General features: G+C 37.4%; 1 protein-coding gene across 1 annotated transcript in view; it reads right to left on the bottom strand.

The window, feature by feature from the left end:
- Nucleotides 1-18,806, bottom strand: part of LOC145983005 (calpain-5-like) — a gene marked incomplete at its 3' end in the record, with an annotated part of 106,028 nt that overhangs the window by 52,975 nt on the left and 34,247 nt on the right. The window contains exon 6 of the mRNA XM_083116286.1: nt 5,090-5,214. Within this exon, the coding sequence (XP_082972412.1) occupies nt 5,090-5,214 (125 nt within the window). The remainder of the gene's footprint in view (nt 1-5,089; nt 5,215-18,806) is intronic.

Here is an 18,806-nt window from a genome sequence, read left to right as displayed (position 1 = left end):
AAATGTTACTAACATAGATCCAGTATGGAGTTTTCTTTTTCACAAATGGAGTAAGCCACCATCTTTAAAATTTAATATAACAGAAAACACCAAGAGACTTTGTGAAAACAATGATGAATTTGAATTACCTGATGATATTTGGAATTCATAATTTTAAAAAAATCTGAAATATAAATAAAACAGACCGCTTTTTTCACTGTTAAGTTCCTATATTACAACAATGTAACATTGACAACATCCATTACATAAGGGATTCTTTTTGTTTAAAAAATTACTAACCATTGTTATAACTGTATCTTTAGTCAAAATGAAAATAAATGTCTGATGAAAGGAGCGTGTGTTCTCCTGAAACGTCATAAAGAAAGACTGTTTTCTTATGTTTGTAATAACCGTAAACTACAGGAAAATAATTCTATAATGCAAGCAATGCATACATACAAGAAAAACTATTACAGTAGTTATCATGGCCACTAAATAGATGACTTATTGCCCACCCACCCTAACTCATGCATCATATTTTGATAATTTTATTGTCTTATTATTGTGCAAGTACATAATTTTCCTGTTAAGTTTCATGCACAAAACTCAAAACTGTAGTCTATTCGAAGATTTGAAAATGTCAAAAATGATCAAAATATGAAAGTATACATATACACTGTATTTACTTGAGTACCCTACCCCTTAAAAAAAAGGGAGAAAAAGAAAAAAACTGAAATTGTGGTAGATCATGAAGGTCCACGACTTACAAGGGTATACAGTTCCTGACCAGACATCAATAACATTTTATCTTGCATAAATTATGCCACAATTAACAGCATTTCAATAAACTGTACTAAATTCTCCCTTGTAATGCTTTAAACACGCAAAAATTGATTGTTGATCATCACAGTTGAAACTATGATGTGCCACTATGACTTCCCCCACATAAGGAAGTGACTGATGGTCAAAGCGCTACCACATTTCAAAAGTATAAGCTTTGTTCAAGTATGCAATGCAAATGTTTTATCTAAAAATTTCTGGTACTTTCTTCTTTTTGGTTTCTTGTATATATATTCTTTTTATTTCTATTGAAAGTCCATTTGTAGCACGATTTGAGGAAAATAGCCTGAAAAACCCCACTATGACCTGTGCTGAATCATTATTTTTAGTATTATAAGCTCTGTTAAGCCTTTTCAGTACAAGTTTTACAAAATATTTTTACAATTGTAGAAACTCACATGTATTTTCTGAAACATTCTCACAACATTTTCTGAAAAAACCTGCTTTTTGACTGGCCTCTTTGGTGGGTTTTTCTGAAAAGACCTGCATGGGAAAAACTGGGCTGGGCCCACCTGGGCCAACTCTGTTTGTAGCTCCTCAATAGTGGCCACCAGTCCCTTACACAGACCAAAATCTCAGGAGAAAAGTTGTTACATTTCCCCCAGGAGACTCGTACCTGCATGTGTCCCATAGACAGAACCCAAAGCATGATACCTTCAGCGTTGCTACGCTTTTTTGATTATGAAATTCCCTGACATTTCCAGGTTTTCCAGACCAAAAATGAAATTTTTCCAGACATGTTTATCATCATGATTTTGCTTTTGAACCTTGTGTTTTTCAATTAAATATATAATCTGTTAATTATTATGAATATTCACTTTCACAACTTTTTTTTTTCTTTACCAAATTTTATTCTACACACATGAAAATTCGAAGAGTAAAATGTAAAATTACAATCAGCATCAAATGTATTGGGTGCTACAATCACGTGCATTTAGCCACAACATAAAACAGAAAAATTTCATAAACCATACACAATTTTCTGGTGGATATATAGTGTTGTAGGAAATGCTGCTTTCTGGATAGGATTGGATTGATTTGGTGTTTTAAGTCCACTTTATACACAGTAAGGCTAATCGGGACCGGGGACCTACAGTTTAAAGTGGGATCCGAACCACTATGTGCCTCCACTGGGAATCGAACCCGGGACCCCTTGATTACAAGGCGATGACACTACCATTGCGCCATCGGGGAGGCTCAAAATGCTGCTTTTTGTTTACATTTACAAGTACACAGCATCTGGAGAAATTTTTGTTGCATGTAGGAATTCTTTATGCAACAAGACTTAAGATAAAATAAAAGACGATAACCTCATCTTCCTTCACTACCTTTCCGATAATTATGATCATATTCTCAATGTACTTTAGTTATCAATCAGATATCTGGACTGCAAGTTTTATTTTGATATTCTTTCTAATATCTAGTATTATAAAAGTGAAAATTTATTACAGAAATTAGAGGGAACCATAATTCTGCAAAAGACTGAGAATAATAAGAACGAAAGGAACAAGTTTCTAAACTGAATCTTTTTTGGGAGTGGAATCACAAGAACCAAATCCAGAAGTGGAAGTGGAACTGCTTGTTTATTTTGCAACTTTTTCTCTTGCAGACTAAAAAATATATGTAAATCTAAATGAGTTTAGAAAGGGGTGGCAACCTAAAGTAAACTTGATAAAAGATAAAGATGGTGATTTTCTAGCTGACCCAAGCGATATTCTAAATAGATGGAAGAACTACTTTAATGACCTTTTAAATGTATATGTAGGAGATAAATCAGAAGTAAATGAAGTCCACACAGCAGAACCTTTAGTTCCAGAACCTAACTTGACTGAAGTTAAAGATGCTATTAAAAGGCTAAAGAATAACAAAGCACCTGGCATTGATTTAATACCAGCTGAGTTAATTAAATATGGTGGAAATTCATTAATATGTCAAATTCATAAATTAATTTGTTTAATATGGAATAAAGAAGAAATCCCTCAACAGTGGAAAGAATCCATAATTGTTCCTGTGTTTAAAAAAGGTGATAAAATGAACTGCAATAATTACCGTGGAATTTCTCTACTCTCAACAACATACAAAATATTATCTAACATTCTTTTAACAAGACTAACCCCATATGCTAATGAAATTATAGGTGATTATCAATGTGGATTTAAACGTAACAGATCAACTACAGATCAAATTTTTCACATCAGACAGACACTTGAGAAAAAGTGGGAATATAATCAAAATGTCCATCAGCTATTCATTGATTTCAAAAAAGCATATGATTCGGTCAAAAGAGATAAATTATATAATATATTAGTAGAGTTTGGAATACCTAAGAAGCTTGTTAATATGATAAAAATATGCACCAGTGAAACAGAAAGTAAAATTCGTGTGGGTATTAATATGTCTGACAAATTTACAATTCATGATGGGTTAAAACAAGGAGATGCATTATCTCCATTGCTCTTTAATTTTGCCTTAGAATATGCTGTTAGGAAGGTAAAAAAAACTAAAGAAGGACTAAAATTAAATGGTGTGACTCAGTTGTTAGCATATGCAGATGATGTAGACTTACGGGGGGATGATGTGAATACAATTAAGAATAATGCTAAAATATTTTTCAAAACTGCTAAAGAGATAGGTTTGGAAGTTAACAAAGAGAAAACTAAATATATGCTTACAGGCCGAAACCAAGTGTTAGGTAATAATCAAAATCTAATGATTGATAACAACTCGTTTGAACCAGTTTCCAAATTCAAATACTTAGGAGTAATATTAACAAATGAAAATTATATTAAAGAGGAAATAAAAAGTAGGCTTAATTCAGGAAATGCATGTTATGTCTCTCTTCATAAACTTTTGTCTTCTCGTTTAATATCTAAGAAAGTAATTAAAGTATAGAAGACAGTAATTTTGCCTGTAGTATTATATGGGTGTGAAACTTGGTCCCTTACATTGAAAGAGGAACATAAATTGAGAGTATTTGAAAATAAGATCCTTAGGAAAATAATTGGACCTAAAAGGGATGAGGAGACTGGTGAGTGGAGAAGGTTACATAATTTAGAACTACATAATTTGTATTCATGTCCAGATATTATTAGAATAATTAAATCAAGAAGACTTAGGTAGGCAGGCCATGTGGCACGAATGGGAGAGGAAAGAGGAGTTTACAGGATTCTTGTTGGGAAACCTGATGGTAAGAGACGTGTAGGAAGGCCAAGACGAAGATGGAGGGACAACGTTGAGATGGACCTAAGGGAAATTGGTAGGGATGGAAAAGAGTATATAGATCTTGCTCAAGATAGGGAAAGATGGAAGGCCTGTGTTGCTGCAGCCATGAACCTTCGGGTTTAAGAAGGCTAGGGAGTTAGTTAGTTAGTTAAATCCCAGATGATCTGCAAAATTCAATGACATTTCCCTGTTCTCCAGGTTTTCCAGACACGCAGCAACCTGCACCTTAGACCACACAAGCATGGTGCGGGACAATACTACATACAGTATTTCAATAAAACATTTGAAATCAACTCATAATAAGGAAGCAAGGGATTGAAAATAATCTATAACAACATACATGGGGTGTTCAATAAAGAATAATAATTATTCGCCTGAACAAATCTTTAACTGAGGCCTATGGAGAGACTGAGAGCAGAGCTAGAAGTTGGTATAAAATGTTTCAAAGGAAGGTGAACCCAGGGTTCTGATCATTTTTCTTACGGAAGTAAACATCAAACCGCTGCTGTCATTCTGAGAAAAGATCGTCGAATAATGTTAACAGTACTTACTGAAAATTCCATTGGGTGCCACCAACATGCTGGTAACAGAAAAATTACACATGATATATGTGTGTGTGTGGGTGCATGGTGGGTTCCAAGAATACTCATACACGAACAACAGGATGTTCTCATGCAAGTTTACTCGCAGTTGAAGATGATGATGTAGGAAGACAAGGAGTTTCCTTCACTGCAGATGAAACTGGTCAACATCATTTTGATCTGGAGAGCAAACAGCAAAGTCTATGCGGGAATCATTTTCCATCATCAGAAGCAGTAGTGAAGGCTGCAGAGGCGATTTTGGAAGAACCTATAAAAAAACGGCTTCCAACATGTCTTTGAAGACCGGCAAAAACACTGGGACAAGTGCATCACATGCAATCAGGGTTACTTTGAGAAAGACACCAATATTGTGGAGATGAGTAAAGGTATGTTGTCAAAAAAATCAATGATCATTCTTTATTGAATGGCGCTCATACATTAAAAGATAAAATAAGTATAGAACTTACTGTGCAAGTCCCTTCAGTGCGTTGCTATCCAGGACTGTGAACTCTGATACCAGAGTGATTCCATACACTCGTCCTCGCACAAAGCCTTGTACAGTCTTGTTCGTTCGCTGTGATGCAGATTGTGGCTAAAACAAAATCCATAATAATGTTAGATGGAGTTTTGCATTCTTACATGTTACCGATCAAACACTTACTTCGGTTTCTGCCATCTCATCTTTTGCGTACTACATCTGAAGATGCAGTCACACAAACTTTTCCAGGGTGAACTGAGTAATTTCTTTTTCCTTCAACCCGTGACAGAGTGGTTAGCTGTGCTAACAGCATGCTATGACGGCAGGGGTCCTGGGTTTGAATCCCCATCTGGGGATGAGTGTTCCTTGTGAGAGACCAACGGTGGTCTAGTCCAGTGTTCCGCAACCGGTGTGCCGCGGCACACTAGTGTGCCGTCACAAGGTGAAAGGTGTGACGAGAACTTTTACCTACTATTGTAATATTGTAAGAAATTAATTGTCAATTTTAAGTAAGAAGGTGCTTGTTTATTCTTGCTGATAACTGTTATATTTTCATAGAAATTAAATGTAATTTATTTACTCAATATTGTTATAGTTTGCTCATCTTATATGTATTCTCGCCTGTAATATTGGGCCGGTTTGGTGGGTTACAAGCGGCAAGCTTTGTGTTCACCGCAAATAAAGCCGCGTAAGATTTTTAGCAAGCCTTTTAGCGGCCCGCACCAATCATACAATAGAGCTATTCAAGCGAGTTCTTTGTTTGTAACACTGCATCTTTTGTGTACGGCTGGCTGTTTTGTGCCTGTTTGTCGGCGCTTCTTAAAATAAACAGAAAAATGCAATATAGAAACGAAAATATTCTGACTAGTATGGATAAGATTCAAGGATTTATTAATAAGTTGAACTTGTGGATACAGACAATTGAAAATGGATCGTGTGAGATGTTCCAAACTGTATGGCCCCTTGCTGACGATAACGAGGTGTTGATGGACTTAATTAAAGAACATTTAGTACTCTTGCAGCAGACTTTCAAAAAAATATTATGGAGAGAGCGTTGAAGATTTTGACTGGGTTCGTGAATGGATTCGAAATATCTTCCGAAAAATTTACGCTTACAAGAGGAACTGGCAGATTCGAAAGCAGACAGAACTTTGAAATTAAAATTTTTCGAAGTGCCTTTGGATACATTTTGGTTGTCAATAAGTAGTGAATACCCGGCTATCTCCAAGATGGTAGTTAATGTGTTATTACCATTTTCAACTACTCATTTGTGTGAACTGGGCTTCTCGATGTTGACTGCAAATAAAACATCAAGAGAGAGAGACTCAAATCCATCGATGAAGAAATGAGGCTTGCTTTGTCAATGCTTCCGCCACGAATCAGCCGTCTGTGTGCAGCTAAGCAGGTTCAAGTATCACATTGAAGTTATGAGTAGAGTTAATTACTTTTAAATTCGTATTAGAAATGCGTATTTTCTACAGTGAATTAAAGTTAATAAATGTTTAATAAATGCATGTCTATTCATGTTTTATAATAATAATAAGAAGAACAACAAAAATGATGATAATAATAATTGATTACATAACGACGTAATATTTCGTAATTATATTAAGATTCATATGATTTTGATGAAACAGACATTTTGGTGTGCCGTGTTGAGTCTAGTCCCGTCTGGGGTGTGCCGTGAGTAAAAAAAGGTTACGGAACACTGGTCTAGTCAGTATGGCATCTGACTGCCATGTGGGAAACCCAGGTTCGATTCACAAGGTGAGTGATCTAAGGTCTCGATTTTTCTGGCCTTGTCACTGCATAAAGTGGCCCTGGGGCTCTCCCAGCTTCAAATTAATGGGTACCTGGGGGCAACCTTGGGGGGGAGTAAAGGCAGCCAGAGTGTGGAGCTGATCTCACCACCTCCAAAAATGGCCAATATCAAGAATATGTGGGGCCGTACTCCCATATTGATTCACATCTACCCTCAAGTAACGATATGTTCATGCTCCACTCACGGTCCAGTCAAATATTTGATTGATTGATTGATTTGCTTTATTTTACTTTGCTTTTTGTGCCACTTTTGGCTAATTTGCGAAGTAGGGATGAGTGATGATATGATGGAATTGATGAATGGACACTCACAAACACCCATGCCCAAGCTATGATTCGAACCCGGGACTCCTGGCATTGTAGCACGATGTGCTAACCACTCTGCCGCAGGCACCGGTCAGTCAAATATTGTTGAATGATTTTTAAATAGAAGCATTCACACCTAGTGGTCCAGTGAAGGTTTGTTACAATCATGCTCCTCTCACGGACAACCAAATTGTCATTTTTTGTGTGTGAATAGGGGAATGAGGTGTTGGTCAACCCTCTGAATAATGGCGGAAACTACCACTCAGGGGTTTTCCGCTCCTTTTATACAAAAAAGTGGTTAGGAAGTCACACTACGATGCCAAGTGTCCCTTTTTGAAATCCTACCTGGGCATGGATATTCTTTGTGATGCCCCTTCATCAATTTCAACATATCACCACTCATACTCATCTTCGCAATTAGGCAAAACGGGCAGAAAATCTAAGTAAATTAAACCAAATCAATCTCCGCTTTCACAATTATTTTTATTCTTTGTCATTTTCTTCTAATGCCAGTGGTACAACAGTCAAATCAGTTGTTGAAAATCTCTTAAACATTGCAGTTAGCACAATCGGGAGTTTCTTCATACAGAAATATTGGTGTGCAATGTCAACATCAGACTGATGATGATCGTACCTTGACCGGAGCGAATCTTGACCGCTAGTGTGGGTACAACCTGACCATGACCTAAGCATTGCTTGAGCCTAGATGTGAATCAAGCCTAAATATGCCTTCATGGCACGGGAAACTTTACCTTACTTTACATGTGCATACACACACACACAAACATATACGGTGATTCAGTAAAAGTGTGCAAAAAGGAAACAGGAAATAGGTGATGCAGCACTTAACTGTTTGAGATAGGGAACCTGGAATCGGAGAAGCCAGCGAACCAAGATACAGGGAGAAACATGTCAAGCTTAGCAAGTACACTCATCCATAAGCATTACAAATAAGTGACATGTATGAACAGATAGTGACACTGCTGATGTAAAATTAATAGCGACATTTTTATCGACGATGCACATGTATGAGCTACATGCATGTGAATTTGGAAACTAGTATCATAGCATTGACAAATCTGTATTAACAATGTACAATTAGGAACCCCACAATAGGTTTTCAAAATGACAGCTGCCAACCATAATGCAAGCATTACAGTGGTGTAGAAATTCTTCAGCACACTGTACAGTCAAAAAGAAATCGAACTTTTAGAGTAACATTTATTGCACACACCCTTTTACATAACTCAAAGCCACCAAATGACCTTGGCCAGTGACTAGTGTTGGGTGATATAAATGCTTGTTGTAATTTTACTTATGGCACGTGTTCGATGGTAAACTATGAAAATGGTATGCCTACTATTCTGTTGCTCCAGTCCTTCTTATTCCGTTACTTCTTCCTTACACAGTGCATTTATGAAGAAGTTTGTGCTGTAAGGAAGGTGAGGGCATGAATTATTTCTATAGAATACATATCTCTCTCTCTCTCTCTCTCTCTCTCTCAGTATTTCAGTAAAATTTGCACTATTCAACAATTTCACCAAAGAACATCGGTAGATTCTGAACATGTTACCACGTGATATATGTATCTCATCAATGATATAAGCATACATAATATTTATATGTTAGCGAAATATATCGTGTCCAAAATTAATACACGACTTACCCTCTAATGCCAAGCAAGCACTGCTTGACTTATAGTACAGTAAGCTATACATGAAATTAAAATTTGTGGTTCTGGGCAACTATTAATGATCAGCATGAACCGTAAACAGTGTTAGGCTTAAATAGAAGCACTAAAAGGTCTAAAATAAAACTTCCTTAACAATGCTAGACGAATGCGGAAATATGGAAGCACTTGTTACAGCTAAATTAGTCTGTCAGCAGTTTTGGTGCATGGAAAACAGTATTTGTGAAGAATGAATTGTGCAGCTCACTATACTGATTTTTTGATATTCTAAAATAATACTCATACAGCTTATGGTGCGTATCTAGCATTGACTGCCCAGGACAAATTTCAAGTTTGTGTTCAGCTCACAAAGTCTCTTTTCATGACTCTATGCCTAACATTTTGTTCATTTTTACAAGAAAAAACATGAACAACTCAATATGCTGACCAAGCCAGAAATTTATTTTATTATAAAACATAAATGTAACGTTTCAACCTTCTAGCAAAGTTTTCTTCAGACTCTGCACCAAGTACAAATGTAACAAGGTACAAAAAAGGATGATATACGAGGCGTATTCATAAAGTAAGTACCGTTTGCAAATATCGCCGCTGTAGAATTACAGTCGCGACCGTGTGAGTTCTCGCTGACGTCCTTCATCCGTTACTAAGCCACAGGCACGCAAGGGAGCAGGTCATGCTTTTTCTTCGTAGTTTTCTGAAGGTTTGAAATGTTCAAGAAAGTCAATCGGCCCGCCGACTGTGAAGTCCGGTCTGTGATGCATTTTCTCAATGCAAGAATGGTTGAATTCTTGCCTAGAAGACAGACCATCAACAAAGATACCTACTGTGACATATTCATCCAGCTGCGTCATGCAATTCAAAACAAAAGATGCGGAATGCTTAGCGAAGGCATTGTGTTGCTTCACGACAATGCTCGTTCATATACAGCCCAACAAACTCAAGATTTGATCACGTCATTCGGCTGGTAACAATTGGATTATCCACACACAGCCCTGACTTGGCACCAAGTGACTCTCTCTTTATCTGAAGAAGAAGTTTCTTGCTGGTCAGCGTTTCGACAAGGATGACGATGTCAAAGCAGCAGTGCATGGATGGCTTTCATCACAGGCGGGAACATTCTATGATGATGGGATACAAAAACTTGTGCCACGCTACGACAAATGCTTGAACAATAATGTAAACTACGTAGAAAAGTAGTTTAAGGTCTGTAGAATGCAATGCAAATAAAAAAAGGCACAAAACTATTTTACTTTATTTTTTACACCGTTTCAGTACTTATTTTCCGAATATGCCTCGTATATACACAAAAATTACTCCCCTCCAGACTATTAGAAAGTTGTTTTCCTGGAACATTCTAGCAGGTGGCCTTCCCTTGTCAACTGTACTTTCACCTGACAGGCGATTTAGCTAAACATTTTCTTTCATCTGGAATGTGGTTGGACTCTATCTCACGCTCCTATTTCCTTTCTCTCTTCATTCTTTTTCCTTCCTCTCCTCTTTCCAGGAAAACAACTTTCTAATAATCTGGTGGGGAGTAATTTTTGTGTATATATATCGTCCTGTTTTGTATCTTGTTACATTTGTACTTGGTGCAGAGTCTGAAGAAGACCTTGCTAGAAGGCTGAAACGTTACATTTAGTTTATGTTTTATAATAAAATAAATTTCTGCCTTGGTCAGCATATTGAGTTTTTCATATCATGTAAACAAGGCTTAATGGTGATATAAAAGAATAAACATAACTCATTATTTTTATTAAGTTTCCTGATTTGTGTGCGAATATCCTAGCTTTCATGTATAGGAAAGTATAGTTATTGCACCTCTCATTGAATTTGAGGAAGTTGTTTGTTTCCATTATACAGTTTTTCTTTGATTTCCACAAGAAAGCTCTAGAAAAATTCTCCCGGAAATAGAATCTTACACTAATTCTTTTGTCATTAAATAATCACATACTTCCACTCTAGGTACTGCGTCAGGTTACACTTTCAATATATCATGATGACACCTTTATGATATCAAGTCTGATATGTTTCATACCGCTGATATTTTATTTCACGATAGTAGTTGTCCACTGAATGACTGATGTTAAACTCTTAATAGTTCTAGTGCATGATAAGCCTGATCTTTGCGATGAAAGGGTATGGTATCGGGAAGGTACCATAGTTGCATGGGGGGAATCGATTCGCAATAGAAAAGATGCCTGAAGCGAGAATGGCAAAATCTTTTAGCTATTCCGTAAAGGAGCACAAAATGCCCCCTATTGTAAATGGTATTGTCCTGATAAAATAGTAGTGCTTACAATCAAGAAAACTACATCCCACCTTTTTCCTTCTAGGTTCAAGAGCATTTTTTTTTTTTTTACCATCTGTTGGGTTAAATTTTAGTTTATCCTGCATTTTCCTAACAAATTTATCTGCAATTGATGAAGTGTTGTTGTGTGTCTGTGTGCAATCCAAATATTCGTCCTAACCACAGAGAGGTGAAAGCTTTTTATTCTCTTCATATAAATACAACCAAATTTTGCGATTATCCATGTTGATAAACTAGAGACACGGAGCAGACTGACTCATGTAAGTCATGTTCACACGTGACGCAACCTTCACAGAGGATGGCAATTTGTTAAGTCTGAAAGGTAGACCATGGCACCGTGCTTATGTGCATTGCTGGTGCCGGTGCGTCTGCAAGGAATAAAACATTTACATTTCCAATCGAGGCAGTGGCATTCGATTGACGTTCTCAAAATTGCATGACGAATCTCTTCATTACCCTTGACTATATAAAAAATAAATAAAAAACTAGCTTGTTTATCACTTCCCTTAAATACAGTGATACAATGCTATCACATTCATTGTACAGGTGAAATGCACCACGGCTAAAAAGGATTATGATCTTCGTGAAGAAGTAATGAAACTTTCATATGTATTCAATGTTGTGAAGTATTGCCCGATAGGGAAGTATGTCTCCATGATATTTATCGAGATGATAATAGAAATAGTGTTGAAGATATATGTATATCGTTATCACAATTTGAGTGAAAGCCAATACCGTGGTTAAGGCAAGGGAATTATCATAACGTGGAATGTTTATATTTATTTTGGTTCTCGTACATAGTCAGCCAGAAGGATGAATATCTGATTTTCCACGTAGGTCACAACAACTCGATTTTTTAGCATTTGCAGATAAGCTTTAGTTAATTTCGCACGTCTATCGTTCATAGTTATAGGTCTTGTCCAGTCTTACGGCAGATGCCCTACATGCAGGCAAGGGAAGTGGGGAAGCGACCAAACCATGATAAGAAATGCAGCAGCCTGTAGAACGAGGTGAGCGTAGTAGTTCCTCCCTTCGATGTCGTAACTCTCGGCACCACGGATGTTGTCTGGTTAGTCTGCTGCATATTCCCCACTCCCCACTTCCCTTGCCAGCATGAGGGCCGGTAAATTCATTGAACTCTCCAACCTAACTATTGCCTATTTTTGTGGGTGCAGGAAAAGGTTCTTAAAAGTCCATGCCTTGACTCACCTCACCCAGCAGGTTGTTAAGTGCCGAGGCTTGCCCCAAGTTGATAGTTTCCTGGAGATGAGGCCTGCTCAAGAAAAGATTCTTAAAGCCACCCGCCGTAAGAGTAGACAAGAGTTATAGCCAGATCGACAAATTCCAGGCCACCAATGAACAAATCTTGCAAACTTTATATGAAATAATATTGTGACAATGGAAAGAACATTTTTGGAAAATTATCTTGGTTGTAATGGAAAATGATCGCAAGACTACTTTGATTTTGCAACATAGGTAATTACCATTAATATTTGTACAATATATTTACATGTAATTATTGCGTCAAACATTCTATTTTTTCTCACCCTGCTAACATATGTAGGAAGCACACATATTACAATGTAGTTTTCTTCAACCGAATGTGACGAACCGAACTTCGTTGTTATTACATGAAATACTCTTCTGTTTGTGATGGGAAAAGAAGCACGAAAAAGGGGACGATAAATATCGCCATCACGATACTTATCGTGGGAACGATATATTGCCGATACGATACATTTCGTAGAGATGATATATCGCCGATATCACGATACAGAAAAAAATATTGTATCGTATGTGACGATATTTTCGTGATGATATTCCGATATCGTCCATCCCTAGCAGTGACGCACTTCTGCCAGCATTCATACCACTTGTCAAAACAGCACTGGAGGCCATCTATGGTCACCTTCAGAGCACGCATCACATACGTCTTGATTTCATCAGTTTAAGCGAATCTCTGCCATTTGAGGAAGGATAGGAATGTTGTGCTTTATGAGATATTTATTTACCTTGAGCGACCATTGTCATGGTGGAGGAGCCAGTTCTTGCTTTGCCACAAATGAGCCCTTCCCCATGTACTGCATTTCGAAGACGACCAAGAATAGCAACATCCTATCCTGATTGACAGTTCAACCTTCAGGAATGAATTTGATATTCACCAATCCCTGGATATCAACAAAAACTTACAGCACAAACCTTTCCCTTGGCTCTGTATGCATGAAATATTTTTTTGTCGGAGTGAGGAGGATGATTTTCATGTCGACGACTGCCGTTTGGATAGTGGAACATAAAGGAAACACCATGTCTCATCACCTGTAACCACTCTGTTCAAAATATCTTTATCCTGGTCCACTCTTGTCAATTAACATCGGTTAACTTCTTGGAAACAACATGCTCACACATGCATCGGCAAATCCTGTCTGTGGACCTCTTCATATACTCTGGCAATAGTTTCTTCCATTCTTGCTGATCTGGGTCTTCCTGGATGTGCATTATCTTTGGTGGATCTGGGTCTTCCTGGATGTGGATTATCTTTGGTGGACATGCAACCACTTGTGAATTGCTTGTGTCACTCGTGAACTTGGGTCCGCGAGATTGCTTCCTCCCTGTACGCTTGACGTAACAGAACAATGGTTTCCGTAAATGTCTTACCTAGTTTAACACAAAATTTGATGTTCACTCGCTGCTCTTGAAGCATCATCTTACCACTCTGACGAACTGGGCTTTCAGCACCATATGACCGACTTATGACCATAAAATGCTTAATTATAGTTAAATGTTTATGAAAACTAATTAGTAAAGCCACTAATAACTTAATCTTGAAAAAAAAATTACTAAGTAGCACCAAGAACTTGCATAATTTTACTTTTTATTGCTCAGTTTTTATGTGAACATGTAGTTATACAAGGATCATAAACCAAGAAATCTCGAATTTATGTAAAAATTGGACTTTTAGTTCAGAATATATGATTGGAACTTGTTTAATTATTTAATTTAAATGTTCAATATGTTATGCAACCTACAACCAGTTAAATTGAGTGAAAATCAGTGTTGCCAGATAATTTTTAAGAAAATGTTCGATATTCCGTGGAAATTTTTCCAAGTTTCATTTTTCTTTGAAGTACTGAGTTAACCATCATACCTGTAACTGGTGTAATCATACAGTATAACAAATAATCATTATGAATAGTGTTCCAACCATCAATTTTATTTTTTCTCAACGATGCATACCTTTACCTGCCTAAATGAAATGAATGATGAATTTTTAATATAGGGAGATCCATTCCTTCTTTTTATAACTCTCCCTTGGGGATAATGCATATCTTACTATAGAGAACATTTGATATATCACAATTTCTATTCTCTGATGGAGTCTAGAACCCAAAATTTATTTTTTCCACCATTTCGGAATACTTTGGACATACCGGGTAACTTGATTTGGTTTAAGTCCACTTTATATGCACAATCAGGCTAATCGGGACTGGACCTACAGTTTAAAGTGGGATCCGAACCACTATAGTGCCTCCACTGGAAATCAAACCCGGGACTCCTTGATTACAAGGCCCGGGTAACTTGAAAGATTTTTTTTTTCTCGGGGTAGAAGTTAGGAGTAGGGAAGGGGAAGACTGGGGCACCCTGCATGTCACCTGTCCCTGCAACAGCTCTTGAGGTGCTATGGCAGTGCGAGCTAAACATGATTATGAATTTTTATTAATTTACGTGGAATCTGATAGTTTTAATCCGACAAGCATATTTTATATTACTCTATACCTCCTCAAAGTTTTCTGGGATTTTTTTTCAACATAATATCTTGATGTCAGATTCAGGGGGGATTTTTTTATATATATATGAGGGTTGAGTTCTGGACGTATTTAGTTTCTAAGTTCTATCAGCTATGTGATAGGTCGACATTTGGTTGCTAGAGATTAGGGATTAACTACTGTGTCCTCATAATACAGTCATAAGGGGCTAGAACATTTCAACAATTACATAAGTTTAAACTTACAAATAAAGACACTCGACCAAGAACAAAAATGATACGCATACTTACACTTTTATTATAAATGTCTTTTAATTTTTATTGTTTATCTATGCAAAGCGGCACTTAACCCTCTATTATTTTTTGATGTGTTTGAACTTTATGCTTTTGTTCATTTTAATTATTTTATAATTATGATTTTGTACTTTTGTTTGTTTTTATTATACTTGTGTTTGTAGTAAACTTATATCATCAGGTGCAGCACTATAACTGTGCACATGTGACTGTGTACAGGGTTCCCACGCAAACTCCAAATCCATTTTCGCTGAGTTTTCCAGAATCCTCATATTTTTTCCAGAGTATTGAATCAGGGTGGCTACAAACAAGCAGAAATGAAATTCCCTGACTTTTCCAGGACAAAATTTACATTTTTCCCTGACAATTACCAACTAAACTAAATCGATGTTTTTGCAAATGGAAATAATCAACTCATACAGATCCAGGTATGGATTTGTTAAGTACCAATATTATCTTCTATGAAATTGACTTAATTTGTCTATTCTCTATGATTTGAATACAAACAGCAAAATAGTGAATTTGGAAAATTATTACAATTCACAAGCTAGGAAAGGATTACGGAATTTTGTCATACGCAGTAAGTTTAAAATAAAATACTTGATTATTTTTAAAGTTACGACTAAATGAAATTAGACTGAAGAGTGATTGATTAAGAAATACAATTTGTAATTTATCAGTCTCCTTATACATTCTCGGTATTATATGTTGATATTTCCACTGAGGTTTGGAACCCTCTGCTTGCAAGAACCATGAGTGCGGACTCATTTTTCAATGCATAAAGCTACTTCTCTCTTCGGCCGCGGTGGCTCAGTCGGTAACGCGTCTGACTACCATGCTCAAGGTCCCGGGTTCGATCCCCGGCCGGTTCAAATCCGGGAACTTTTCTAACGATGGAAGCGCCCCGGCGCCCACCCAGCGTCGAATAACATGGGTACCTTGGGGAAACCCTGGGGGGTAAAGGCGGTCAGGGGCGTGATGCTGATCACATCACCCCCACTCACGACCAGATCAAGAAAGTGTGGGGCGTTACCCCCACACCCCCTATACGCCTTCATGGCGTGGTGCTATGCACAGGGGAACACTTTACCTTTACCTTTTTTTTACTTCTCTCTTCTCTGTAAAGCAAACAACTTAACTCTTGCATATAAGTGAAACAATTGAACCGAACAAAATAAAGTGTCATATTTCCATACATTATCAATGGGATTTCTGCTTCAGTACAGTATATCCAAGTAAAGTATTGTGAAACTGACAACATGCAGTTATACCATTAATGTTAACGAAAGGGGTATGTAGGTATTAGAAATTTAACGCACGGAATTTATAGAATTGCATTGTATCTGATTTACCTAACCACACATTAAAACAGGAACACACTAATAATAAAAGCTTCTTAAAGTTCATATACGAGGGGCATCCTGAAAAAAGCTCCAATGGTGCCTATACACAGCACTAGTAGTCGGAGAGCGACACACACACATGCAGGCAGGAAGAAGTGGCATGTAACTCTAATCTGGTACAGTTGCAATGCAACCGTTTTAGGACAGTTCTAGGTTAAACATTGCAGCTCTCATACAGTCTCCCACCGACTGCGATGTAGTGTACATTACACGCTCAGAATTTGGCACAGAGCCACCAGCAACCGTGTGAGGTGTGCAAAGAGGATGTCGTGAGTGATAGTATGGTCAGACAATTCACGGAAGGCCAATCAAATGTGCACAACCCCATACAGCTGAGTACACAAGGGCCCTTTGCATCACTTCAGGTAGACCACTCCCTGTACAGCCCTGGCCTTGAACGTACAGACTTTCATCTCCTTGTTTAACTGAAGAGGTTTCTAGCAGGGCAAGGATTTGACAGCTACACTGCGGTAGAGATAGTTCCAGTATTTGCTGTCAGACACATATGCAATGGGCATACAAATTTTAGTGCCATGCTACGACAAATGCCAGAACAACGGTGGTGATTATGCCGAAAATTAGGTTAGGACTCACTGTTACTAATGCAATAAATTACAACTGATATTCTTGTTTAATTTATGCCTAATCGGTAGGGACCTTGATATTTTGTTATTTTTTTTTCAAATTGGTGTATTTTCTTATTTTTTACTATACGGTGTTCCCCCCCCCCCAAATTCACATTTTCATTTTAGCGCATTTTCTGGCAAATATCTGAAATTATACCTTCATGGAGTTTTTAAACTGTTTCAAATTGTAAGTCACATGGCTTACGCTTCTTCGTAAGAGTTTGATATCTTGAAAGTTATTTTCCATACCCCTTTTTTAATTTTAAGGTAAGGATTTTAGATAATGGAATTTTCCCCATATATACTGAAGGGTGCATAATGACCATAAGTGGCGATGCACCCAAAAAATTAAAATCAATCTCACGTGACAGATATCGATATATTATGACACCAAAAATTGGCATTATCTTTTTTTGACTTGTTAGTGTTTTAAGTTTCCCCAAATTAAAGGTTTTTTTTAGAACACTTATCTGCCAAATATACCGAAACTTAATAATCCATTGTGCTTTTAATCTATTATTTTAAATTGTAGGTCACCTGGTCTACGTATTTTCATGACAGTTTGATATGTTGGAAGAGATTTTTGAGGAAGTAAAAGTAAAGTGCTCCCCTGCACTTTTCCATGAAGGTGTGTAGGGGTGTGGAGTTAGGGCCCCACACTTTCTTGATCACGGCTGAAGGTGGGGGTGATGTGATCAGCACCATGCAACTGGCTACCTTTATCCCTCAAAGTTTCCTCAAGGTAACAGCTTCATATGATGCTGGGTTGGGTGCCAGAGCAGTTTGAATAGGTGGAAAACATCCCGGTTCTTCCCCGCAGGGGATTGACCCCAGGTCTCTCGCATTGTAGTCAGACACCGTAACGACTGAGGTCCATTATTACTCGCTCCATCTGTTGACAAGTCCCCTTACTACTCCCATACGGACAAGAAAAAATTATAATTCAATGCATTTTCCACATAATATTTAGAGGCTTAACCTTTACTCCCCCGATGATACCATATGGTATCATGGTGCTGATTACGAAATGACCTTCATACTCTTATGTTTGGGTGGAAACTCTGACATAGGTCTGGAGCAAGCCTGGGAAATTCATATTGATGACCAACCTCCCCCCTCTCCGCAACATATCCATGCCACATTTCCGAACAGAGTTTCACATTTTGGCTCATTATTCAACTTGTATGGCACCCAAGAACATGAAACATGTTTAATTCTCTTCAGAAATGTCAATTCTTTGAAAAGAATACTATAGTTCGCGCCTTCTTCCCAAATAGCGGGAGAAGAGGGTGCAAACTCCAGATTTTTTTTTCATTGAAATTCAGGGGTCGCGCACCCCAAACCCCTCTTCCTCGGTTCGGCGTTCTGAATTGTACACGGTTGCATGCTCTGATGTTTTAGCTGCAAAACAAAACTTGTCCGAAGTAGATTGCTTCCATAGTGCCCGAGTTATAACAATTTTCCTCCAAAAATGCAAATTACCTATTTTTAGTAA

The sequence above is a fragment of the Lepisma saccharinum genome, unplaced genomic scaffold, assembly GCF_977018435.1.
Source record: "Lepisma saccharinum unplaced genomic scaffold, izLepSacc3.1 HAP1_SCAFFOLD_536, whole genome shotgun sequence".
Taxonomy (NCBI): Eukaryota; Metazoa; Arthropoda; class Insecta; order Zygentoma; family Lepismatidae; genus Lepisma; species Lepisma saccharinum.
This window is presented reverse-complemented; position numbering and strand designations above follow the sequence as displayed.